The following is a 27,337-nucleotide window of genomic DNA, read 5'->3' as shown; positions in this document are numbered from 1 at the left end:
TAGAAACTTGCCTTTCTCGGTAGAGGAGGTAAAACGAATTACAAATTCATGCCAAACATGTGCTAAAATAAAGCCTCGCTTTAAAAAAAAAACCCATAACTGGCGTTTTAATAAAAGCAACACAATGTTGATTTTAAAGGACCGCTACTAAGCAAAACAAAGAACTGATATATATTAACTGTTGTCGACGAATAATCACGGTTTTCTTTTTGGTTTGGGCTTCCCTTGCTCAGACATATCAGTTATAGCAATTATACAGTGCCTCCGTTCATTATTCACTGTCTTTGGAGTTCCTGTCTATATACATTCGGACCGATAGGATTCTTTCATGTCAGAGAAGCTTTGATAATTTCTACAGGAACAATGAGTAGTTATTTTTTTATTTTTTTTTTTTACACAGTGATCACCACTTATCAAGGCCCGGAAGCCACTCAGGGATAAGGGTTATTGCAAGTACATTACGTTAGTGAGGAGATTTGCTGAAATGTTTATTTAAGGGGGTGGTTCATTAGGAATTTGTTAACATTGGACTTGAAGACAACCAAGTTGTAGTCCGGAGGGAAGCAGGCAGACGGAACAGAGTTCCACAGGCGTGCAGTTCTAAGAAAGAAGCTTTGTTCATGGAATCCGCGTTTTGATTTAGGCACAGATATAGAGTGGGGGAAATTTTTCACAGTGGATTCAGCTAGACGGGTGTTTTTCGTGAAAGATTGGCGAGGGGGGACCAGAGATTGGAGTTCAGACGAGCATCTGCCATGGAAATAACGATAAAACAAGGACAGGCTCGCAACGTCTCTTCTGTGAGAGAGAGGTTGCAGGGTAGAGAAAAGGGCATCCCCCACTAAGTCACGAAGTCTATTTTGTACTCTGTCAAGGCAGGATAGGCTGTTTTTAGCAGCTCCTGCCCAGATATGGCAACAGTATTCCATCCTTGGACGTCCTTGGCTTTTATATAGATAGAGAATTGCATCAGTAATGAGATATCTTCTGGAGCGGTAGAAGGATCCCACCATCTTTCCAGCGACCTTGGCAACAGACTTGATGTACGTGTTCCATTTCAAATCAGGAGTAAAGGTCAAACCCAGAAGCTTGTCAAAACACGGGGCCTCACCCAGACGAGAGCCATCCATCACAATTGATGCCAGATGGGGATCAGAGCGTTGATGATGTAAGGATAGGAGTTTGGTTTTGGATGCATTAAAGGTAACCAGCCACATCTTTCCTCACTGAACCACGCGCTCGAGATCAGAGGAGAGTGAATCAGAGAGAACTTTGTCATTTACAGCATTTGATGTGTTGCCGGACAACTCTCCACAACCCTAAGGGTAACTGCCAATGCGAAATATATAACGGCATTATTTGGAAGACCGTTCAATTGACTGCATCAAATAACAGATGCTCGATTGATAATAGGGAAAATCTCCTTCTTGGAGATTTTCCCTATTGTGTACTGCCAATCCCTATTGTGGACCGCCAAAAATGTCACTCCACACGATAGGCTTTTACCTTTTCAACGGCGGACGTAGATGGGAGCTTACCTTCTATCTGGGCCCTCTCGACCCGGTACAGTGTTTCTGAGACGACATGCATGTTAAACCAAGAACAATCCCTTGGTGGTAGAGCTCATAGGGGCACAGCTCCAGTACACTCTAGTATGACATGCATATGGTAGAGAATCTAATGTGTCTCTCAGAGATCTAGCACCTGCCGGAGACTTATCAGGACCGTGGACATCCCCTGAAGACAGACCATCTTCCCCTGACACTGAAGCCTCCCCGAAAGATCATGACAATGAAATTGCTTCTGACAAGTCGTCTACTGACACTGTCTCCGTTGGAGCTTCATTAGAGACTTTGGATGGGCCGACACCTGAATCCCTGAGAGATGAAGGACTAGAACCGAAAAAAAACGTGTTCATCCAGAGACTGACTCGGACGCGGAATAGCCTGCTCCGCTAAGATAGAAACATTTCGGAGCGAGGTATTTTAGAGCCCACAGACATGCTCGCACTGAAGAACCTTCCTGTTTGAGTACTCCAATCCCGAATCATGGACTGCCGAAGCGGCCACTGCGAGCCTGTAGAGAACCTGGACATATAAAGGACTTTCTTCCCTGTCAGTGAGAAATGTGGTGGGGGAGAATGTTGTAAATATGGATTCTCCCTCTTTGATAATCCAAGCTATAAACGCTTTACATTTCCGCTTATAAACCAGACGAGCAGTAAGATTCTTAATTAAATAAAAGGTTACGAGACGGAATCTATTGCCCTGTTTTCATTACAATGCCGTAAGTCTAAATGTTACAAAATAAATTGTCGACTCGCTGAACAGATAATTTTGGTTTTTATTGCTACTATGTTTTCTTTTTGTCAAGTTTCAAATTCGACTGAGTATCCGATACAAAAATCTAGTTAGTAAACTCCTGTATGTTTTATCTGACTAAACTCCTCAACGTGATATCCTCACCAACTGAGAAATATTCTTAATAAGAAAAGGGGGCAGCGTCTAGGAGATTGCATCATAGATCTTTGGAATTCCGGACTTGTTGGATAAACTTTTTCTGGTTGACTAGTAATATTATGACGTATGCGGGGGTTATTTTGGATTGCAAAAGAGGATTTGTATAAGCTTGTATTGAACTGTGAATGGATTATTTAGACGCTAATCTATTAGTTAATCATTAAGTTAATCTATAATTGGAATCATACGGTGGTTTAAGTGAGATATATAAAGTATGTAAATGAAGTACGGATCCTCTGTGAAAAGAGAATAAAGAAGAAGCATTGAAAACACCTTTTTCTTAAAAGAGAAACAAGATACCCTCCAAACTAAAACGCAACATAATTTCATTAAGTCAACTGCATCTTTTTTCGGGAATTTTGTGTAAGCAACGTTTGTAGATGACTTAAACAATTCCTTTGTAGTCTTTTTCCATGCCACTAATAAGGGTGATAGTTGTAGAGACTTCAGATAGGTTGACATTATCCGCCTGATAGTCCGAGACCTCGGACTTTGGAGAATCTCCCAAGGTGGATGTCTTATCAGATTTATAATAATGGGGCTGATTTATTGCCATTGGAATAAAATCTGGACCATATATGTAATTTTGCATCATAGTCGGAAGTGATTTGCTATAATTTCGCAAAAAATCTTCAAAACAAAAACATCTTATGTTTACTTAGAATATCGTTCTCTCTTTCTGTCTACCCTACTTTTAAAATTCCGTTGACCTCTTGATGTGTCGTAAAAACACGAGAACACACAGTAGTTGGTAGTTCTGTGTAACAAAGACTGGAATACATAATGAATAAAAATATGAACAGGTGGAAGTGACTAGGGTCCACACAATAAACACTGTGGGAGTCGAGTGTAGTGACGTATATACGTAAATTGTCTTCTTTCTGTAGTAAGCTCACACCCCGTAGTTCTTTGTGTTGAGTTATATTTTTAATAAGTGGTAGCGGGTAAAAACGTGTAGTTCTGTTTCTTTTTTATTACCCGTATTTCTCTTATTATTATTATCACTTTTGCATTTTTTGATCAATTTTATGTTTTTATGTTACTATTATCAGTATTTTAGTATCTTGGTGATGTTGTATTTTAAATGCGTCGTCCAACACTCTAATCGGGATTTTGGTTATTTCGACTATTTCAACATATCGGGCTCTTAATTCATTTTTTGCCATAGACATACAATTGTATTCTTTTCTCAAATAAATCATTTCCCCGGTCATTGTGTATCTATACCACCATTTCCAAAATATTTCCCAGGGTGATAGTTTTGATAGGAAACTTTATCACTAACATTGTTACGTTAAAATTTTTCTTCTGTTCTTCTCGAAAAAGTTTTTTTTGGCAACAACCTATTAAAATTAAACCTATTAAACCAGGATTAGGGACAAACAAATTCAACTTGCCTCCTCCCTTGAGGCTCTCATTCACAAATATCCGTGGGCTTAGAACTAACTTAGCTGATGTTGAAGCATTTCTCTTAACAAATACCCCGGATATCTTAGCACTAAGTGAGACTAACCTACACTCCTCCATTCCCTCTAACCACTTCAACATGCCTGGATATCTCCCACTCTGCCGTAAGGACTCTGACAGACATATGCACGGACTTGGAGTTTACATTCGTAATACCCTTCCCTTGACTAGAGAAACAAACCTAGAAACAGATGATCAAGCCTTTATGTGCTTTAGACTAAACATGCAACACAATATAAGCTACTATTATTTTCTCTACCGCTCTCCCTCGACTCAGGACTGCTCCATAATAAACAAAGTATCTGACAGCATGGACACGGCACTGTCCCTCGACACTAGCGCACAAATATATGTGTTTGGTGACTTTAATGTCCACCACAAAAACTGGCTTGGATTCTCTACTCACACAGATGCAGCGGGCAGCACAACCCATAGCTTCGCTATATCTCACTCCCTATCACAAATTGTTACATTTCCAACCCGTTTCCCTGACCAGGAAGAACAACACGCATCACTTCTAGATCTGTTTTTGACCACAGTTCCCGATGACTGCATAACGAAGGCCCACAGCCCACTCGGGAACGCTGATCATGCAGTGATAATGGTTGAAATCGCCCTAAACTCTAGACCCAAAACTGAAGAGCCAGTGCTCAAAACAACGAGATATTATAATAAGGCTGACTGGGAATCCATCAGGGAACTAATTAGAGATGCTCCATGGAAAAATATTTTCTCTCTCCCTGCTGAACAATGTGCAAACGAGACCACTGACTGGTTCAAAACTGCAATCGAAGCGCATGTTCCCATGCGGAAATTTTATAGTAAGCCCCACTCTCCCCAATGGTTTACGTCGACTTGTGCAACTGCCATTGCTCAAAAGCAGCATGCATACCGTAGGTTTAACCGACATAAGTCCAGTTCAAACAGACTGAAGTATATAGAAGCTAGAAATAACGTTAAGAAAGAAATAGCGACAGCTAAGAGAGAATTTACGGAAACCACTAAAAAGCGCATCGAAGCACAAAAACTAGGAACTCGAGACTTCTGGAAAATCTACAACAGTGTAGTAAATAATGGGCAATCAACAATTCCCCCACTAACCAACAATCACGAGGTTGTCTCCTCAGCAACCGACAAGGCTAACATGCTTGCCAGTCGGTTTGCCTCAAACTCCACACTGGACCCTTCCAACCACCCCCTACCTGACTTTCCTATGCGGACAGACGCCACACTAGACGTACTGAAAACCACCCCTGCTCAGGTGCATGCTATCATAAAAAACCTTGACACCTCAAAATCATGTGGACCCGATCTTATCCCAGCTGTGCTATTAAAAAAGTGCTCAGCCGAAGTAGCTCCAGTTCTCTCCAAACTCTACAACAAATGCCTTAATGAAGCTTGCTTTCCGGGCTGTTGGAAAACTGCTTCTGTTGTACCAGTATTCAAGAATTCTGGCGAAAGGACAGACCAATCAAATTATCGCCCCATTAGCCTCCTCCCACTTTTTGCAAAAATATTTGAGATCATAATTAACCATGCTCTAGTCCATCACCTTACAGATGCTAAACTACTGACTGACAAACAATATGGATTTAGACAAGCCCGTTCCACAGCAGACATCCTAACTGTGATCTCTGAACGTATATACCATTCACTGGACAAAGCGGGGGAGGGCAGAGCGGTAGCTCTGGATATATCTAAGGCTTTTGACAGGGTATGGCATGAGGGTCTCCTCAGTAAAATCAGATCATACGGTATCACTGGTAGAATACTTAACATAATTAAATCCTTCTTAGGTAAGAGAAAAATCCAGGTTGTCCTCGACGGTCGTACATCTAAACAATATGATATAAATGCGGGGGTGCCCCAGGGTTCTATCCTTGGACCTCTATTGTTCCTGATATTCATAAATGACCTCCCCGACAACATTGCCTCTGAGATGGGTATATATGCTGATGACACTACACTCTATGGCAGGCACGACAGGAAGACGAATGAACACATTTCTAAAGAAATGGCAGAAACATTAGAGGAAGACCTCCAATCTGTAGTGGAATGGGGACAAAAGTGGTTGGTCGCGTTCAATGCTGCCAAGACTAAACTAGTTTCATTCAATAATTACAAGAAACCCTCTCTACCACCTATAGCAATGGCCAACGACTCTTTATCTGAGAGTCAATCTTTCAAACTCCTTGGCCTAACGTTCACAGAAAACATGAGTTGGAACAATTACATTGAAGGCATTGCCAGGGGCGCTGCAAGAAAGGTGGGCTCTCTCTACCGTGCTAGAAAACTACTAACACCCGAAAGTATCCTGTACCTCTATAAGGCCACCATTCGCCCATGTATGGAGTATTGCTGCCACATCTGGGCTGGTGCATCTGCTACTAGTCGTCGCTCCTTGACAAGGTTCAAAAGAGAGTCGCAAACCTGAGAGGCCCTGAACTGGCATCTTAGCTTCAGCCTCTGTCCCATCGACGAAATGTTGCATCCATCTGCCTTTTCTACAAGTATTTTAGTGGTGAATGCTCTGACGAACTTCAATTACTTGTGCCCCCACGACGTGAGCACCCTCGACAAACCCGACAGGCTGCTAAATCCCACCCCCACACTGTAGAGATCCCTAGATGTAAAAGATCTTTTTACTCTCATAGTTTCTTCCCCAGAACCGCTAGACTCTGGAATTCGATTCCAGGTCCCTACTTCCCCAACAGTACTGACGTGCAGAAGTTCAAGTGTAATGTGAACCGACACCTTGCTGCCCAAATCCCTACATAGTACACTAGTAGTTGTTGTCCTTGATAGTAGCCCCTACACCAAAGTGGCAATTTGCCTTGTTTGGGGTGAAAATGTAATAAAAAAAAAATGATCGCATTTCACGCACAAAAATCATCTATGCCAGTTATAATTTTCAGACTATATCGCTAGTACATGGTATCATAAAAATAATAATAAATTTCTGAACAATTTCTCATCAGTATACAGTTTTTGAGTTTTTGCTTTTTGCTCAAAGCTTCGTTAAAGATATCAACGAACCTTTTATCACTCGATCTTGGCTTATAAGTTTGAGTAGTCAAGTGTTCAATTTCCAATGCCTCATATTTTTCAAACGCTTCTTCAGTGCACAGTGTCTATGGTTTTGCATACATCGAATCTCTTGACTACTTCCTCTAACACTGTTATTGCGTTTTCCATTGTATGTTGCTTCTGCTTATGAATTTCTGGCCACTTCGAGCAACCATCTACTTTTACGAGACAGTAATACCCTTCCAATGGACCTGCATAATGCATGTAAAGTCGTGTACATAGAATATCAGTTTCATGCAAAGGTTGTGTTTTTAATGGTGATGATTTGGCTGCTTATTCACAATCTTTGCAACATTTAACAGCATTCTTAATATCACGGTCACCTTTAGATTAATATGCGTAACCGCGTATCAATGTGTTATTATAATTCATGAGATGATACTTCATTTTTATAATCTGTTTGTGATATAAGTCGATAATTTTTTTTTACATTAACATTGACAGGGAGTTTTATGGTTTATTTAAAACATATACGATGTACCATAAATATACTAATGCCATGTCTCAACAGTGAAAATTATTACTAAACTTTCCTTTTAAATGTGTCTATAATTTTTCACTGATGAAATTAATGCAATCGGTTGTTGATCTGTCACTTATGCAAAAGAATTGCGTCGAATTTGTTTTCAGTTGTGTTTACTTCGACAATTATTTCTTCGTTTTTAGTTAATGCTAGATATGATATCAAATAAATCTTGCTTTTCCTTTGACCAGCAATATTTTTATTTTTATAATTTATTTAATGGCGACCTCAAGTCGTATAATTTCGGAAATGTATAGCTTGTAATAGATTATTAATCCAAGAAATGCGTGTAATTTTATTTTATTGTCTGGACTTGGTATACTTTCTTATCGCTTCACATCGGTTTGTGTTGAGTTTTCGTCATTCTCTATTATTTTTTAAAATTATTTTTCCGAGATATTCTGTTTTTTCAAAAACAATATATTTCTTTACCGAAACAAAATTCTCGTATTTTTCTGAACATGAAATATGTTGCTTCTGTTGCTACATATTTTTACCTTTTGATGCAAATATTTTCCAAATATGTCAGAGAAAAATTCAACATGGCGAATATGCTATTCTTTACTTGTTGGAACATATCCGGCGTTTCCTTCAAACCAAAAGTCTTTTTTAATTTCTATAATCCTTTGCGCATATTGATCCTTAAATATTTCATGCAATGTTCGACAATATCGACTTGCAAATACGACTCTGGTAGATCAATATTTGTGAATATTTTTCTTCCATTTAATTTAGAAAATACATCTTTTGGGGTAGGATTTTTATCTAATCATTTAAACCAGCTGAAAATCAGCACATACTCTCAAGTTGTTATTTTTTAACATACACTATTGGAGTTGCATAACCAGAAAACTCAACCTTTTCAATCACTTAAATAAATGATTTCTAAAAACGACAACATGCCATTTTTTTAACTTTATCTTTCAATTCAAATGTCATTCTAAATGTTTCTTAGAATAGAATATATTTATATATAAAACATTATTTGTATCAAATCTTATGTGCCCATAACTATTTACCTGAAATAAACCAGAGAATTAAGTAATTATTTTGCATTTACGAACATAGCTGCTCTGTGTAGTTTGGCCTATTTTTATTTATTTTTTATTTTTTTATATTTTCACCCCAAACAAGGCAAATTGCCACTTTGGTGTAGGGGGCTACTATCAGGGGAAACAACTACTGGGGTACTATGTAGTCAGTAGTGTTGGGGAAGCAGGGACCTGGAATAAAAATTCCAAAGTCTAGCGGTTCTGGGGAAGAAACTATTGGAGTAGAAATATCTTTTACATCTAGGGATCTCTACAGTGTGGGGGTGGGATTTAGCAGCCTGTCGGGTGTGTCGAGGGTGCTCACGTCGTGGGGCACAAGTGATTGCAGTTCGTCAGAGCATTCACCATTAAAATACTTGTAGAACAGGCAGAGGGATGCAACATTTCGTCGATGGGACAGAGGCTGAAGCTTAGATGCCAGTTCAGGGCCTATCAGGTTTGCTACTCTCTTTTGAAGCTTGTCAATGAGCGAGAGACGAGTAGCAGATGCACCAGCCCAAAAATTACAGCAATACTCCATACATGGGCGGATGGTGGTCTTATAGAGGTACAGTATACTTTTAGGTGTTAGTAGCTTTCTAGCACGGTGGAGAGAGCCTACCTTTCTTGCAGCGGCCCTGACAATGTCTTTAATGTAATTGTTCCAACTCATGTTTCCTGTGAACGTTAGGCCAAGTAGTTTGAAAGACGTACTCTCAGATAAAGAGTCGTTGGCCATTGCTATAGGTGGTAGAGAGGGTTTCTTGCAATTATTGATGTACGACCGTCGAGGACAACCTGGATTTTTCTCTTATCTTAGAAGGATTTAATTATGTTAAGTATTCTACCAGTGATACCGTATGATTTAATTTTCCTGAGGAGACCCTCATGCCATACACTGTCAAAAGCCTTAGATATATCTAGAGCTACCGCTCTGCTCTGCCCCGCTTTGTCCAGTGAATGGTATATGCGTTCAGAGATTACAGTTAGGATGTCTGCTTGTCTAAATTCATATTGTTTGTCAGTCAGAAGTTTAGCATCTGTAAGGTGATGGACTAGAGCATGGTTAATTAAGGTCTCAAATATTTTGGCAAAAAGTGGGAGTAGGCTAATGGGGCGATAATTTAATGGGTCAGTTCTTTCGCCAGAATTGTTGAATACTGGTACAACAAAAGCAGTTTTCCAACAGCCCGGAAAGCAGGATTCATTAAGGCATTTGTTGTAGAGTTTGGAGAGAACTGGAGCTACTTCAGCTGAGCACTTTTTTAATAGCACAGCTGGGAATAGATCGGGTCCACATGCTTTTGAAGTGTCAAGTTTTTTTATGATAGCATGCACCTGAGCAGGGGTGATTTTCAGATCGTCTAGCGTGGCGTCTGTCCGCATAGGAAAGTCAGGTAGGGGGTGGTTGGAAGGGTCCAGTGTGGAGTTGGAGGCAAACCGACTGGCAAGCATGTTAGCCTTTTCGGTTGCTGAGCAGACAACCTCGTGATTGTTGGTTAGTTTAATATAGTTTTATACAATGTTGGAAAACAAACATTCGTGAAAATCGAGATCATGATCAAAATTAATGAAATTTTAATCATGTGTACCAGACATCAATTCATTAATTTTTCGAATGTTTCAATTTTTGAATTCTTTTTAGATATATGACTGATTGATATCCTCCCATTTGACCATTTTAATACACACAGACGATTATCTGTAAGGATTTTTCTCTGGAAATATAAAAAAAACAAAAGTGATTCACTTACCCTATACTCTCCACGAGAATTATATCACGCATATGGTACACATATATTAATGCCACCATAACAGATATGCTATGCACATTTATTATATAATATGGTACACATATATTAATGCCACCTTAACAGATATGCTATGCACATTTATTATATAAAATGGTACACATATATTAATGCCACCTTAACAGATATGCTATGCACATTTATTATATTATATGGTACACATATATTAATGCCACCATAACAGATATGCTATGCACATTTATTATATAATATGGTACACATATATTAATGCCACCTTAACAGATATGCTATGCACATTTATTATATAATATGGTACACATATATTAATGCCACCATAACAGATATGCTATGCACATTTATTATATAATATGGTACACATATATTAATGCCACCTTAACAGATATGCTATGCACATTTATTATATAATATGGTACACATATGTTAATGCCACCTTAACAGATATTCTATGCACATTTATTATATAATATGGTACACATATATTAATGCCACCATAACAGATATGCTATGCACATTTATTATATAATATGGTACACATATATTAATGCCACCTTAACAGATATGCTATGCACATTTATTATATAATATGGTACACATATATTAATGCCACCTTAACAGATATGCTATGCACATTTATTATATAATATGGTACACATATATTAATGCCACCTTAACAGATATGCTATGCACATTTATTATATAATATGGTACACATATATTAATGCCACCTTAACAGATATGCTATGCACATTTATTATATAATATGGTACACATATATTAATGCCACCATAACAGATATGCTATGCACATTTATTATATAATATGGTACACATATATTAATGCCACCTTAACAGATATGCTATGCACATTTATTATATAATATGGTACACATATATTAATGCCACCATAACAGATATGCTATGCACATTTATTATATAAAATGGTACACATATATTAATGCCACCTTAACAGATATGCTATGCACATTTATTATATAATATGGTACACATATATTAATGCCACTTTAACAGATATGCTATGCACATTTATTATATAATATGGTACACATATATTAATGCCACCATAACAGATATGCTATGCACATTTATTATATAAAATGGTACACATATATTAATGCCACCATAACAGATATGCTATGCACATTTATTATATAATATGGTACACATATATTAATGCCACCTTAACAGATATGTTATGCACATTTATTATATAATATGGTACACATATATTAATGCCACCTTAACAGATATGCTATGCACATTTATTATATAATATGGTACACATATATTAATGCCACCTTAACAGATATGCTATGCACATTTATTATATAATATGGTACACATATATTAATGCCACCTTAACAGATATGCTATGCACATTTATTATATAATATGGTACACATATATTAATGCCACCATAACAGATATGCTATGCACATTTATTATATAATATGGTACACATATATTAATGCCACCTTAACGGATATGCTATGCACATTTATTTTATAATATGGTACACATATATTAATGCCACCTTAACAGATATGCTATGCACATTTATTATATAATATGGTACACATATATTAATGCCACCATAACAGATATGCTATGCACATTTATTATATAATATGGTACACATATATTAATGCCACCTTAACAGATATGCTATGCACATTTATTATATAATATGGTACACATATATTAATGCCACCATAACAGATATGCTAAGCACATTTATTATATAAAATGGTACACATATATTAATGCCACCATAACAGATATGCTATGCACATTTATTATATAATATGGTACACATATATTAATGCCACCTTAACAGATATGCTATGCACATTTATTATATAATATGGTACACATATATTAATGCCACCATAACAGATATGCTAAGCACATTTATTATATAAAATGGTACACATATATTAATGCCACCATAACAGATATGCTATGCACATTTATTATATAATATGGTACACATATATTAATGCCACCATAACAGATATGCTATGCACATTTATTATATAATATGGTACACATATATTAATGCCACCATAACAGATATGCTAAGCACATTTATTATATAAAATGGTACACATATATTAATGCCACCATAACAGATATGCTATGCACATTTATTATATAATATGGTACACATATATTAATGCCACCTTAACAGATATGCTATGCACATTTATTATATAATATGGTACACATATATTAATGCCACCATAACAGATATGCTATGCACATTTATTATATAATATGGTACACATATATTAATGCCACCTTAACAGATATGCTATGCACATTTATTATATAATATGGTACACATATATTAATGCCACCATAACAGATATGCTATGCACATTTATTATATAATATGGTACACATATATTAATGCCACCATAACAGATATGCTATGCACATTTATTATATAATATGGTACACATATATTAATGCCACCTTAACAGATATGCTATGCACATTTATTATATAATATGGTACACATATATTAATGCCACCTTAACAGATATGCTATGCACATTTATTATATAAAATGGTACACATATATTAATGCCACCATAACAGATATGCTATGCACATTTATTATATAATATGGTACACATATATTAATGCCACCTTAACAGATATGCTATGCACATTTATTATATAATATGGTACACATATATTAATGCCACCTTAACAGATATGCTATGCACATTTATTATATAATATGGTACACATATATTAATGCCACCTTAACAGATATGCTATGCACATTTATTATATAAAATGGTACACATATATTAATGCCACCATAACAGATATGCTATGCACATTTATTATATAATATGGTACACATATATTAATGCCACCTTAACAGATATGCTATGCAGATTTATTATATAATATGGTACACATATATTAATGCCACCATAACAGATATGCTATGCACATTTATTATATAAAATGGTACACATATATTAATGCCACCATAACAGATATGCTATGCACATTTATTATATAATATGGTACACATATATTAATGCCACCTTAACAGATATGCTATGCACATTTATTATATAATATGGTACACATATATTAATGCCACCTTAACAGATATGCTATGCACATTTATTATATAATATGGTACACATATATTAATGCCACCTTAACAGATATGCTATGCACATTTATTATATAATATGGTACACATATATTAATGCCACCTTAACAGATATTCTATGCACATTTATTATATAAAATGGTACACATATATTAATGCCACCATAACAGATATGCTATGCACATTTATTATATAATATGGTACACATATATTAATGCCACCATAACAGATATGCTATGCACATTTATTATATAATATGGTACACATATATTAATGCCACCTTAACAGATATGCTATGCACATTTATTATATAATATGGTACACATATATTAATGCCACCATAACAGATATGCTATGCACATTTATTATATAATATGGTACACATATATTAATGCCACCTTAACAGATATGCTATGCAGATTTATTATATAATATGGTACACATATATTAATGCCACCTTAACAGATATGCTATGCTCCTTTATTACATCTTGGCCTTTTTGGTCAAGGTCAAAGTGTAGTATCTGTTCTTCAGATGCTGCACTTCCATTTCTTGTTCTCTTTCCGTGGAGGAGAAATCCTTCACGACTGAGACAATTTTTATTTTTGTACCTTTTCTCCACGTTAAAAAACGACCCTGGTGTCTAACTCTGTTCCGTGGGGAGGCATAGTAAATAGGTACATAATAAAAGCTATACTCCTTCTATATCACAGAGATCACTTTAGTTTTCCACATCCTCTAATAATCTCAATATTTTATCTCTCACTTATTTGGCTCCTAATGTAACTATGACGTCGCATCCCTATCATGCTACGTAGCATCTTGTCTCATCTTCGGATGAGAAGCATTAGGCTTCGAAATACAATGGTATAAAGAGTTTTATTTATCCTACACCCATAAGTGATGCATCATTCTAATTGAATAAAGGAATAGATCTACATATATAAGTATATATTTTTATATTGTCATTTTCGTTTTTTATTGATACTCTATATAAACTCCAAAGCAATTTGTTGAGATTTCCATTATTCTGATAAGTCTCCTCTTAAAACATCGATCTTATTCTTATACTTTTAACTCTTCCATATATATATATATATATATATATATATATATATATATATATATATATATATATATAAAGTTAATTTAGTATCCAACCGAATGGCTACATATAGGCATACATGTTTCGGCGAAAACCCGGCAAGGGAATCGCTTCGTCAGGCCAAAGACATCTCTTGCTGTTTCAACTCAAAAATTTCCAATTTATAACTAGTACTACATCGTATTTAAGTGTAAAGGGGGAGACAGGATCTAAAGAGAAAGTATATACATTAAAATGTGATCGTCCATTATGTCAATTATATTAATTTATTAATTATTTTATTTTATTTATAGTGCGTAATGAGTTTCAATATTATTAGTAAATTCCTCGTTCAGTAGGTAAGTTGTGTAGAATAGGAACCCTAAAAAAAAAAAAAAAAATTACGTATAAAAATCCTTTTCGAACAAAGCTATTTGAGGGATAACTGGTGGGGGTTTCCAGCTTTTAAAGCCGTAGCCTTCCTTTGTGTTATTTCTGTTTTTATCCATAATGAGGAAAGAAGCTTTCCACTTCATTCTTTTAAGTATATCGTCCATTTTCAATATAAGTTTAAGTATGTAATCCTTTTTCTTTGGTATTGGAATGTTTTTAAGTGAAACTTCAAAGTTGATCTTTTCCATGTTTGTTATTTCGGAGACACAAAGTAGAGTGCTCGACTGTAAAGGAGCGTAGATATTGTATTGGTAGTAATTATTAAGTGTGTCTACCAAAAGAGTGCTCAATGTTTAGACAGAGCCAAAATAAGTTAATTTAGTATCCAACCGAATGGCTACATATATGCCTTGCCGGGTTTTCGCCGAAACATGTATGCCTATATGTAGCCATTCGGTTGGATACTAAATTAACTTATTTTGGCTCTGTCTAAACATTGAGCACTCTTTTGGTAGACACACTTAATAATTACTACCAATACAATATATATATATATATATATATATATATACACATATATACATATATATACAGACATATATGTGCATATATATATAATATAATTTTTATTACACAAAGTTGTCGCATGGTTTAATAATGTAGTACTAGAGCTATATATATATATATATATATTATGAACTACTTTGAATACAGGGAAAAGACTTCTATAAAATCATCTAAAACACGTGTTCCATTTTCCATCCAGAGCATAAAAATGTTTCAGCATGCCACCAGGATATTTAAAATGTTCAAAATGTACTATTGATTTTATGATCTTCTAAGTAAATAAATAGAAACTGTGCTGCATTTCACAGTTTTAAAAAAAATTTTATGATAGAAAATTGATGACAGAGGATAGATTGAGCTTCACTTCATAATTACCCCCTGTAAGTCTTTGGTTGCCAACACCCAACTCGCTACAAAAACTATTATGAATTTACCTTATATTCCATCTGTGACTAAACCTTAGCGAAAATTCCACCGGCAGATTTATTTTTCTTTGAATTGTTCGTCTGTGGAACATAATACCACGGAGCTGCTTCCCGGCTGACTACGACAGTGTCGCTTTCAAGTCCAACGAGAGCAGGTTCTTGAAGAACCGCCCTCTAAAGTAAATTAACAAGCTTACATTATGTACTCATTGACCCTTATCATTGAGTGGCCTCCAGACTTATACGAGCGATGATTTTATATTGTAAAAAGAGATATTTTCCAAACACTAAGGTAATTTAATCCGTGCTCTCAAATCGCAGCAACTTAGTTCAAGTTGCCTTGTATAAGTACTTATACCGGATTCTATTGATATAAATATCCATATCAGTTACAGGCATGTCTACCTTAAGCGTATTGCAAATGGCAGGTGTGTTAATTACTCGCGGTCGACGTTAATATATTATTTCCTAAATCTATAAAAATATATGCACCGGTTACACCTTGTAAGATTATAGTTCTAATCTATTAGTGACCTAGACGAGTGCGTTAGCTAAATCAAATACATCTGTTAATAAAAATAAACGTCAATCATAATTTGTGTGAAACGTGAGGTGCGGCATATAAAAACACGTGCATTCAATACTGAATATGAAATACGACGAAAACATCTATTTTTGAAACCAACGTTGAGAAAAAATGCATAATACTCAAATGATTTAATTTTCATTTTAAATTAAACAACGTATTTATGAGCAAGAATTACTAATAGTTGATCCAAATTGCATCAGTTATTTTATTTACTGGGAAGCTATGCAGTATGAAGAGATTTAGTTAGCTTGTATGAATTTTGGCAAGGATAATATTAGTACATGTCATGATGACCTGGCAGCAAATGTAACTGTACCTAACGAGAGATGCATAGTTCAGCTCCATAGAAAAATCACCTTAGAAGTGCAGGTGTCGAACGATATAATGGCATGAATGTGTCACGTGTTCGGGATGAGAGCAGAGAGTTTTTATCCAATATCAGAAGAGATGCAGCCAACAATATAAGGCTAATCTACACGAATGTTACCGCAAGATTGCGCCCATATGTGCCTATCTGTTTCCAAGTAAAAATAAGACAAGAAGACATTTTTACCTAGGTAACCTCTTCACATGAGAAAACTCTCTCACTAAATAAAGCATTTGAATGCTCAGCAAGTTTCCATTGTTTTTTCATGTAGTTTTATTTGTAGCTAAACCAACAACGATTAGAGGATTACGGCCACTCATCCAAAATGATTAGCATTTTATCAGATGAGCACGTGTAAAATCACCTGCATATATAAGTCTTTATTTGATTGGATTGGCTTCTTGATGGCTCACTAGTGAGAACATACATAATCAAGCTAATCGTTTAGGAAAACGACTATGTGCTAACTTTTGTTTAGCATAAAATGTTACAATGTTTTTTTTAACTTACTCGCAGCCTTAGCAATGTTGTCAACAGAAATGCACGAGACGAAAACTATAACACCGCTAATGTAATAACATTGTATACGTGTGTATAAACACAATTAAGATGATACGGGTACATATAATAGTGGCTTTCAGCATGTTCAGTCCTGCATGCGAAGAACAGATTTGCTTCAGATAAGATATGTTCAGCCAAGCGAAAGAAGGGCTCAGCACAAATTGAAAATATCTAATTGCGATTTTTGTCCTCCAAAATATGTGTAACAGCAAAAGAATGGTTCATGCTGAAAGAAAAGTAATTTTCCAAGATTCTTTTCAGATCTGTTTAGACTTATTAACTAAGTATTATGAACCTACTTTGATATGATATCTATAATCTGACATATGTGTTCTTTATCGTTAAAAGATTTAATCAAACGTTTTAAACATTTTAGATTTCCCGATTTTCTATTACGTTTCAAGTAAAATATATATTTCTACATGTTTTAACGTTTTAATAAATGCTATAGATGTATGATGTTGTATTTTACGATTTCTTAGTGCTAATTATGATTATTGCCTTTGTAAATATTCAGTTAAATTATCCAAATAAATGTGTACCATACTATGTAAGTAAAATGATATCTACAATAACCGTAAAACGAATATGCACCTATCGCGTAATAGGTCAGAAAAAAAACATATCTATATTTGCTTTTTTCAATTTTCTGATAATTTTGCTTTTGCTTGGAATGACACATCTGATTGAATGTCAAATATTAATCTCGTATTTCATAGATTTAAACCGAGAGATCTTTTAAAGATTCCCCCATCCCTTTAAGTGCAGTCGTTTGTCTCTGTCTTTCAATTTTTGTTTTTCAGACTATAAAAAAACTGTTTGGATATTTAATGGTTTCACTTGGAACGAAAAACAATGTCATCGATTATCCAAATGTGATTGATGTTATTCAAGAGTACTATAATAAAAATCGACAAAACAGTGCAAGCTTGTTATAACTACTTCGACAATATCATTATTGAACTGATTAGGGTTTGAATCAGAAGCGGCCATATATTAAAAGTATAACTATCTTTAAACAATAAGTACCCTTAAATCTTGGAACAACATCGTTAATATAAGATTATGATCAGACATTGTTCATTATTGGTAGCTTCATTTTCTGAAAGAAGCAATCTGTTAATCTTAAGTGTTTCTTTTTACTGCTTTACATCGACATGTTAACTGGGATGAAAAAAGAACATTACCAAATCTTCTGCAGCAGTCTTACGTTTGCAATGATGGCCATATATGCCGCGTGTCCAGTTCAAACCTCTAAAAACAGCTCTTTTTTGGTGGAGATTATTAAAAAAAAAACTTGAAGGGCAGCAGGAACGGTTCAAAGAGAGTTTAAAACTCTCCCTCAAACAATTGTGTTTGTATTCCAACTTGTGAAAACACCTACCCTACGACAGATGTTTCTGGTGTACCGCAAGCGACAAAGAAACTACAATTACCGAATACGCAGGCATTAAAAAACAAAAAAAGAAATCGTACCATTAGAAAAGACAGAGCAGGCAACACCTCGGCTAGACCATCATCTCACAAGTGTCCCACATATGAATGACTCTTCAGAGCTCGAATTGGGCTAATGAGGAATCTCCGTTTGGCAGAACATCGTTCATTTTTGCAAATGATGAACGGACATCATAAAATATATTGTAATGGCGATCGAGCATTTATAAATAGGAATAAACACTTTGACTGGTTCTTCACTCATAAAATCTGGCGAACCAAACGCATTTTTCAGCAGCAGAACGTGGCCAGAAAGGCATTCGGTTAAGGGAACAAATGTTTAAACGCGACAGCAGTGACAGATCTCAAGTCAAGCTTTACTGCTATTCAATTGATATCGCATATAGCCCTAACATATAGATTATAGTAGTTGATAATATTAGCGTGAAACTTAGATGCGTAAAGATCTGAATTTTATCCGCATATCAATAGAATTCTACATATGATTCATAAACAAGACTACTGCTCATGAAAATCACGAAGATCAGAAAATCTGACAAAATATATTCAACAAAACTGGAAAATCAATTGATTCATAGATGAGATTACTTGGCTCAATTTATTCGATGTAGAATTTAACTGTATTTATTGTTCTCAACATAAAATATCCTCGATAACTTTCAAAGAAGTTTAGAATTACTCAGAAATCAAATTTATCAACCTGGATTGACAAAACGATGCTTAAAATAAAGAAAAAGAAAAAAAATCTGTATAATTATGTTAAATACGTTTATTGCTATTGGATACGACTTATTTGCTTAAGTGGTTCCATATATAATCCTAATCTCATTCCGATAATTTTACGGTTTGACTACGACAGTTCTCGTCGTCAATTCGATAATTGTGTTTCTTATAGTGTTTCGTACATAAAACCAAATATACACACAAGCACAAATATTTTACTTAATCCATCCACATCGGTTGCAATAAGTAGAAATAAAAATTATCTGCTTATTCTCAGTATTTACTGCAATAGAGCCAAATAAGTAATCATAAATATCTTTTATTAACTTACAACGTGTATATATATATATATATATATATATATATATATATATATATATATATATATATATATATATATACACACACACACACAGTATGTTTATTTATTAATATATATGTTTTGGCTCTCCTTTAATGATCCGAATTATTTTATAGTAGCCTATATTTTTAAATACTAGCCTGGGTGCCCGGCTTTTCCCGAGTGTTTGGAGGTGTGTGTCGAGAGGAAGTAGGCAGGCAAGCTCGAACCCGTACCGGGAAGGAGGAAAAGAATGTGAAAAAAAAACGTGACGTCTTCGCTGTTGTGCTCATCGCAAAACCGGAAGTTACGAACGTCAACATTAAGGCTAGTCAATCGAAAAGAGTGGATAAAAAACGACTGCAAAAAAGCGACCACTCCTTGTAGACAACTGCCCCGTTATGGGTGGAAGAATGAATATTTTTTGTTTTTCCACGACAAATGACATCATGACTGACCTTTCACTGTGAACCCAATTCATAAACAGCTGTCAATCTTCATGTGCTGAGTGTAACCTTTAAAAATGTGTGCTATCTGAGATGTGCGCATGTTTGTCTCCTCACAAGTACAGGACAAGTTGTGCACAAGATTAATTAATTTATAAGCTCCCGCAGCTCCCCATCAAAAGCTCCCTCATTTTGCCATATTTAATCCTCCTATTTTGTGACCTTTGCTCTTATTAACAAACGTCATAACACTGTCGGCCTGCTGGCACAATGTTTATAATTAAACGTTTTTTTCTCTCGAATATTTTTTAATAATCATTCACTCTTTTTACAACGTTAATGCTTCCTATTATTTTGTTTTTATATAAAATTTCATTGATTCTTTGGAAAAACATTCACCGTTTCCTTGCTTTAATTATCTTAAATAATTATCTTAAGTAATTTTCTTAAGTAATTAACTAAGTAAAGCTTATTGATTACCCGACAAGGGTATTGAGACCATATGTCAAGGTTTGACCATCTTCCTTAGAAGAGTTAAATGTTCATGAAAATACATACACCCACACGCACCCATACAAATGCACGCACGCACACACACACATACACAGACAAACACACACACACACACGCACACACATATATATATATATATATATATATAATTTATTGTTTTTAAATTCCCGAAACAGTGTTTCATGGTAAACAACTATTGATCCCTTAAAAAATAAATTATTATTGGTACTATAGTGAATTCGAGAGAGCAAGTTGATGCAGTGATTACAGGTTATTGAATGACTTACTGACTAGAAAGTTTTCTAACTAATGATAAAAAATAATTCTTTGTATAGTTTTAAAGGTTAAAAATTTCCAAGACTATATATATATATATATATATATATATATATATATATATATATATATATATATATATATATATTCAGTAGGAAAATTGGTAGGAGAATAGGTCCTGGTGGTTCTTCCATTCTGTTGCGAGGCAAGACTTAAAGGCAATAACTGAAGGAGAATTAACAGTGTGAAAACTTATTCAAAATTCCAAACAGGAGTAACTCTGCTAGAGAAGAACTGTCCACGAAAGCCAGGATGAAGTTGTATGTGCCATTTAATTTTATTGACTTTTAAAAAATATATATTTCATTGTTCTTCTTCTATTTTATAGAAATAAACATCGCTTGTCCTGATTGTTTTCGACGATTAATATTTTTATAGTCATTTTTTCCCAATGTACATTTTGTAAAACTTTATTTGTTTTTCAACAATTATTTTCAGTTGTTGACAATTTCTCTTTGCTCCTATGTATTTTTTCCAAATCTCTTAGCAATTTTCAAAAACTCTTTGGTTTGTAGTCGGCTACAACCTATAGTATGGGGGAGAGGTAAATTAAAAAATCGTTTAGGTTGGTGTTTGTCTAGGCATTCTCTACGGGTTTTAGAGTGCTTGGCTTTTTGTGTGAAGAAATTGGTCATTATAAATCCCTTCTTTGTCGGAAAGGAAACGTGGAACAGTTTTTTTTTTTTGGGGGGGGCTCTTACGGTCCACAAGAATCTGTATTGTGTGGACAAGTTGAGGCATACCTTAATTGCTTCTCTTACAGGCTTTAATTTTTAGACTGGGGTCCGAGGCTGACGGGGTGGATTCTATTTTTTTGTTTATTAGAAACTACTCTAAAAGCATACGTGGATGCGATGCATTAGGACACCTCGACCCCACTACTGGTATTATCACCGAGTGGGATGTTCACTCCTCTAACTGTTAGTTGGTTAGGGTAAAAGGTTATTTGTGCACGATTTCTTTGTAACCAATCCGCACCCAATATCAACCCCCGATCTAGGTCTGGAGTGATAAATAACCTGGACGAAGCTTTCATCTTCTTCATTTTAATGGGCAAATACATCATGCTTTTTAGTGTCACTGTTTGCCCGTTTGCGAGAGTAACTGTAAGGATATAATCCCTTAGCTTATCTTTATTCGTTTTTAACTCCTCAAAAACTGATTTTTTGAGGAGCGAGACTTCCAATCCAGGGTCGATCAGTGCTTCTATTGATCTACCCCTGATTTTAACAAAGAACTCCATTCCAGAGCTCTGGTTGGAGAGTTTATTTTTTCGAGTCTCTTTATTATCCCGAGTTTTCTTGCCCGATTTATTTTTTGGGTGGGTCTGCTCAGGCTTGATCCTATCGCCTATTGGACATCCATGAACTCTGGTGTTCATCATACTAACGGTTACTCCTTTCCTTGCGGATTTGCATATCCATGTATTTGCCCCTTGAGTAGGCCGGTCGTGAGTAGTTTCCTGAGAATGTAACCTGGCCTTCCTTTTTCCTGAAGAGAAATTATTTAATTCTTCTTCAGGTGACCATTGACAAGCTCGTTCTAGGCTATTATGGCTGAAATGCCCTCGCTGCAGTCTTGCCGAAGCAAACTCACAAAACTTATGTCTTACAGCATTACGGCTGCTGTCAGGTTCGGTTTTGTGTAACCTAAATTTAGTTGGGGCCAGTCTTGGTCCCTGATTTTCGTTAACGCTATAATTTAATAAGCTATGATGTATGGTAGCCTGATTCACTATGTGGCTACTTCGGAGTCGTTCATAGAGCATTTCGCTTTGTCTCGCAGCAGACAAGGCCTCCAACAAAGTTGCCGGATTTGATCTGACCACATCTTCCTTGATAAAGGGGTTACGTAAAGCATCTATGAAGAACTTGGATAAGTGTCTTTGCACAGCTGGACCTTCCCTCACCTCTGTATCCCTATAGGCTAACTTAGCAAGTCTGTTTATCCTACTTTCGAAGTCCACGAGTACCTCTCCTCGATCTTGTTTTATTTTTGTTAGAGACCGAGCAGCGTTGGCAGCATTTGTGAACTTGCTATACTGGGCTGCTTCTTGATCGAGCAGATCGTTACTGGTGCAGTTCGAATGATCATCGAGAAATTCTCCGATCATTTCCGATACTAGACCCTCCGTAAAGTCGTATGTCAGGTTTATTAGTTCTGTGTCTGTTAGCTGGTAAAACCTCTCTTTCTTTTTGGGAGCTGCTAGCCATGGCCTACTGTCAGACGGTTTTCCAGTAAAGATTGGGATCTTCGATCCAACTGTTAGGACTCTGTTAAATTGGCTTTGCTTAGTGATAGCCATTTTGTCTAAATGTATATTATTTTTCTTGCCGCCGACTTTAAAACAAAAAGTTCTATGGACAAAATAATATTTACCAATTTTAAAACTAAGAAATTTGCAGAGTGACAAAAAAGAGCAGAGGAAATAATCACCAACTTTAGCTTTTCTGGAGTTGTCTGGTGTTTTCTGAAGTTTTCTACAGTTTTCAGGTGTTTTCTGGTGTATTCTGAAGTTTTCAGGTGTTTTCTGGAGTTTCCAGGTGTTTTCTGGTGTATTCTGGAGTTTTCAGGTGTTTTCTGGTGTTTTTCTCTCTGTAGATGCTGAATTGATGTGGGTGTACTTGAGTTGAGTTTCTATGATTGCTGTGTTTCTTTGAAATTTGATTCACCTTGTGGTTGATTTTGTTGTGTTTTCTAATTGACTTCGTCAAGTGAATGGCCGCAGTTTTTGTCTAGTGGTTGACTTTTTTAACCTCGCAGGGTCGAACTTATTCCTATACGAGAAATAATCCTGGTTTGACAGCATGAATATGGCCAGCCAGTGTTACTTGATTAAGAAATATCCTGAGAACGGCAAATAGCTTCCCGGGTGTTAGACACGATTAAACGATAGACGCATAGACAATAGAACTAACGGGTCATTATGGCGTCGGCTAAAACTGGCTGGAATGGGGCTCGTCTTGACGTCATTGCGGGCAGGGTTTTATCATCATTGTTGATAACAGGAGCTGTTGGGCTGAAATTGAACGTTGCATAGAATAAGCATTAAGGCATTTTTTAAAAATAAGAATATAATTATTATTTTACATTTAACACTGGAGGAGCATATTTAGTTAAGACCTGTTGAGACCTGATGCGTGCTACTAATAGCGTCGCAGCCAAACTACTATGTGTCCGTTGCGTTCGGAGTCCAATGCCCTGACTGTTTTAAAACAATACAATTATAATTCAATTCTTGCTTTTTTCATTGGAAAAGAGAGAAAGGGAGTGAAAGAAAGAAAAAAAGAAAGAGAGCGAGAAATATACGTTTTAAAACACATGTTCTGTTTTTCAAATTGAGATGCCAGTATGAATAACGTTTCACTGTGCACCGAATTCATAAACAGTTGTCAATCTTTGTTTACCGAGAGTGTCAACCTTTCAAAATGTGTGCTCATTGATATATGTGTATGTTTACATTCCCACAAGTACAGAACTAGTTGTACACAAGCTTAATTTATGTATAAGCCCCCCCCCCAGCTCCCATAAAAGGGAACTTATTCATTGTGCAATAAGCTTAGCTCGAATATCAAGTAAGCCTTATAAAAACTTTCACAAGAAACTCGTCTACTTACAATGAAAACAAGGAACCTTCATATCTCAAAACAAAACTAAACTTCCACGAAGAAGGTTTCTTTCATAGAATATCTCATTTATGGAAACATGTAAGAATATGAGTGCCAACTGAATACAACATTGTCATTTTGAAGTCTAATGTAAACAAATAGTTGTTTGGCTGAATTCTTCCTTAATAATCTTCTGTTCATACTTCGCATGTTTCTCTTTGTGAAGGCGAGAAGGGGCGATGAAAGCTTAATGGCAATTTCCTTAACACATATCCACGAATAGCCACATGTGTACATAATTTATGATAAAATAATGTCCATACACATTAACGAAATATTCTTAGTATGCTCGGTATGGCTTTAATCCAGAATAGATTTCGTTGAAAGAACCACATCCATGCAAAAACAAATCAAACTATAATTTTGTAGCGTATTATCGTAGACTGAGCTAATTTTGTTTTTAATTAAGTGGTCGGTAAGATAGTAACTGCACTTCTATCCAATAAGAAGCAATGCTGAAAATCACATTAATTAACGTCTGAAGTGTGTGTTCTCAGCAAGATGCAAGGGAAAAGATTTTCGGAAAATAAAAAAATAAAAACGTTTACCAAAAATAATTCAAGCAATAGGAAACTATAAACAACAATATTAAAAAGAACGTTAGTTTACTTTTTTCAAAAGGTTTACGTATGTGTATGTCCTCCTCGAAATAAACGAAATCAGAGAATAACATGTTTACGAAGACATATAATAATCAATCCTGAAACTATTGGTTTAGGGGGTTTTGCAATGAAGAAGAAAAATTATAAACTGAGGCATTTCGTTTTTTTGGTATGAAATGTTTGATAATAACCTGGGATAGAAAGTAACAAAGTTAGGTGGCTCGGGTAACGAAGAAAAGCTACATAAAAAATAAATGTTAAAAAAGCAGGTTAAGTAATGTCTTACAAAACTTGTGCATAACGGACAAAATAATATGCATGACCCCCTTGTAGTAAATAAAAATCTTAGTGAAAAATATTATAATCACTTTGGTTATGGTGTCTTTCAATGAATAAAAAGTCCTTGTAGAAGTAAGTATTTTACTTTTATTTTATGAAGTAGCTGATAAGTTAAAATATGAATGTCTGCTAATAAAAGGAACTATTAAAAAATCAGGCTAAGCAATCCTAAAACCATTAATTCTGGTGTTTTTCAATGAAGGAGAAATCCTAGACTGAAATTATTTTACTGTTTTTATGAAGTGGTGCATACGTTCAGAAATTAAGTACGTTAAGCAACAGTGCACCCATTGGAGCTGTTGTATTTCAATGCAAGAGAAATCCTTATAGATTGAGCTATTTTTGTTTTGCTTTGTTTTTATGAAGTGGTCTATAAATAAAGAACTGTCGAAAAGCACATTATTCAATTCTGAAACCTTTAGTTGGTTGGTTGTTTTTGTTTTACGGCATATCAACCTTTTTCAAATTATTTAATGCCGAATCCAAAGAATAAAGAACAACATTTTTTAATAGCATATATTTGTTGTTTTCAAGTCCGTTTCTATTTAACCCATAGTTGGGACCCTAACAGGTACTATCACTCCGGGTCAGAGTGGACCTGGGAGCAATGGCAATTAAAGGGTGGCTCCACACTCCCCAAAGCCCGCAAGCTGGGGGCTCACCACTGGATATAGTTCAAGGTCATATCCAGGACCGAAACCTTTAGCAAGGTTTAATTATGCGCTACTCAGTTAAACAATTTCTTAAAATGTCAAAATTATAAACAGATTCAAAAGAATTGAACGAAAAGAAAAACAAACAAACTCAATCACATTAAATTAAAAAGCCACCAACAATGTCCGGACAATTATTTAGCCCGATACTGTTACTATTTATTGTTTACAACAACACGTTTGAACCAAAGATAAACTATTATAAAAAATAAATAAATAAATAAAATAAAATATAATACAATATAAAATAAATAATTTAGAAATATAAAATAAGAATTGAGAAAAAAAACCCTAACCATATACTACCCACAAGTCCCGAGCAAAGATTTGCTGCGGTATAGTTACTGCTTACAACAACACGTTTGTCAAAGTCAAGTAAATATCTGACGAAGAGATCTTTCTCGAAATATTATATTACACGGACATACCACCAGACAGACTTTCCCAGGTAACCACTGTGCAAATATAAATATACTGCGTATATGAAATATGAATATGTACACATGTATTTATAAGTTGTATTAATAAATTTCTAACCTGCTTCAGCTTGTGTCTTTCCGTTACTTCTGCATTGCACCGCCTTCTACAATTCTATTTAACTATATAAACAATTAAATTTCAAAATACAACTCTTGCT

General features: G+C 35.2%; 1 protein-coding gene across 3 annotated transcripts in view; it reads right to left on the bottom strand.

Moving 5' to 3' along the window:
- Window positions 1-27,337, bottom strand: part of LOC145284971 (retinochrome-like) — a 106,838-nt gene that overhangs the window by 73,736 nt on the left and 5,765 nt on the right. The window contains exon 2 of one of the 3 annotated variants that reach the window (XM_080134073.1): window positions 21,632-24,397. The exons of the other annotated variants lie outside the window; for them this stretch is intronic. Within the exon in view, the coding sequence (XP_079990199.1) occupies window positions 22,238-23,683 (1,446 nt within the window). The 5' untranslated portion in view covers window positions 23,684-24,397 and the 3' untranslated portion in view covers window positions 21,632-22,237. Of the gene's footprint in view, window positions 1-21,631; window positions 24,398-27,337 lie in introns of those variants that run through there. 3 annotated transcript variants of the gene reach the window in all.

Source organism: Euprymna scolopes, chromosome 9, assembly GCF_053919585.1.
Source record: "Euprymna scolopes isolate OS-2025 chromosome 9, ASM5391958v1, whole genome shotgun sequence".
In the NCBI taxonomy this organism is placed as follows: domain Eukaryota; kingdom Metazoa; phylum Mollusca; class Cephalopoda; order Sepiida; family Sepiolidae; genus Euprymna; species Euprymna scolopes.
This window is presented reverse-complemented; position numbering and strand designations above follow the sequence as displayed.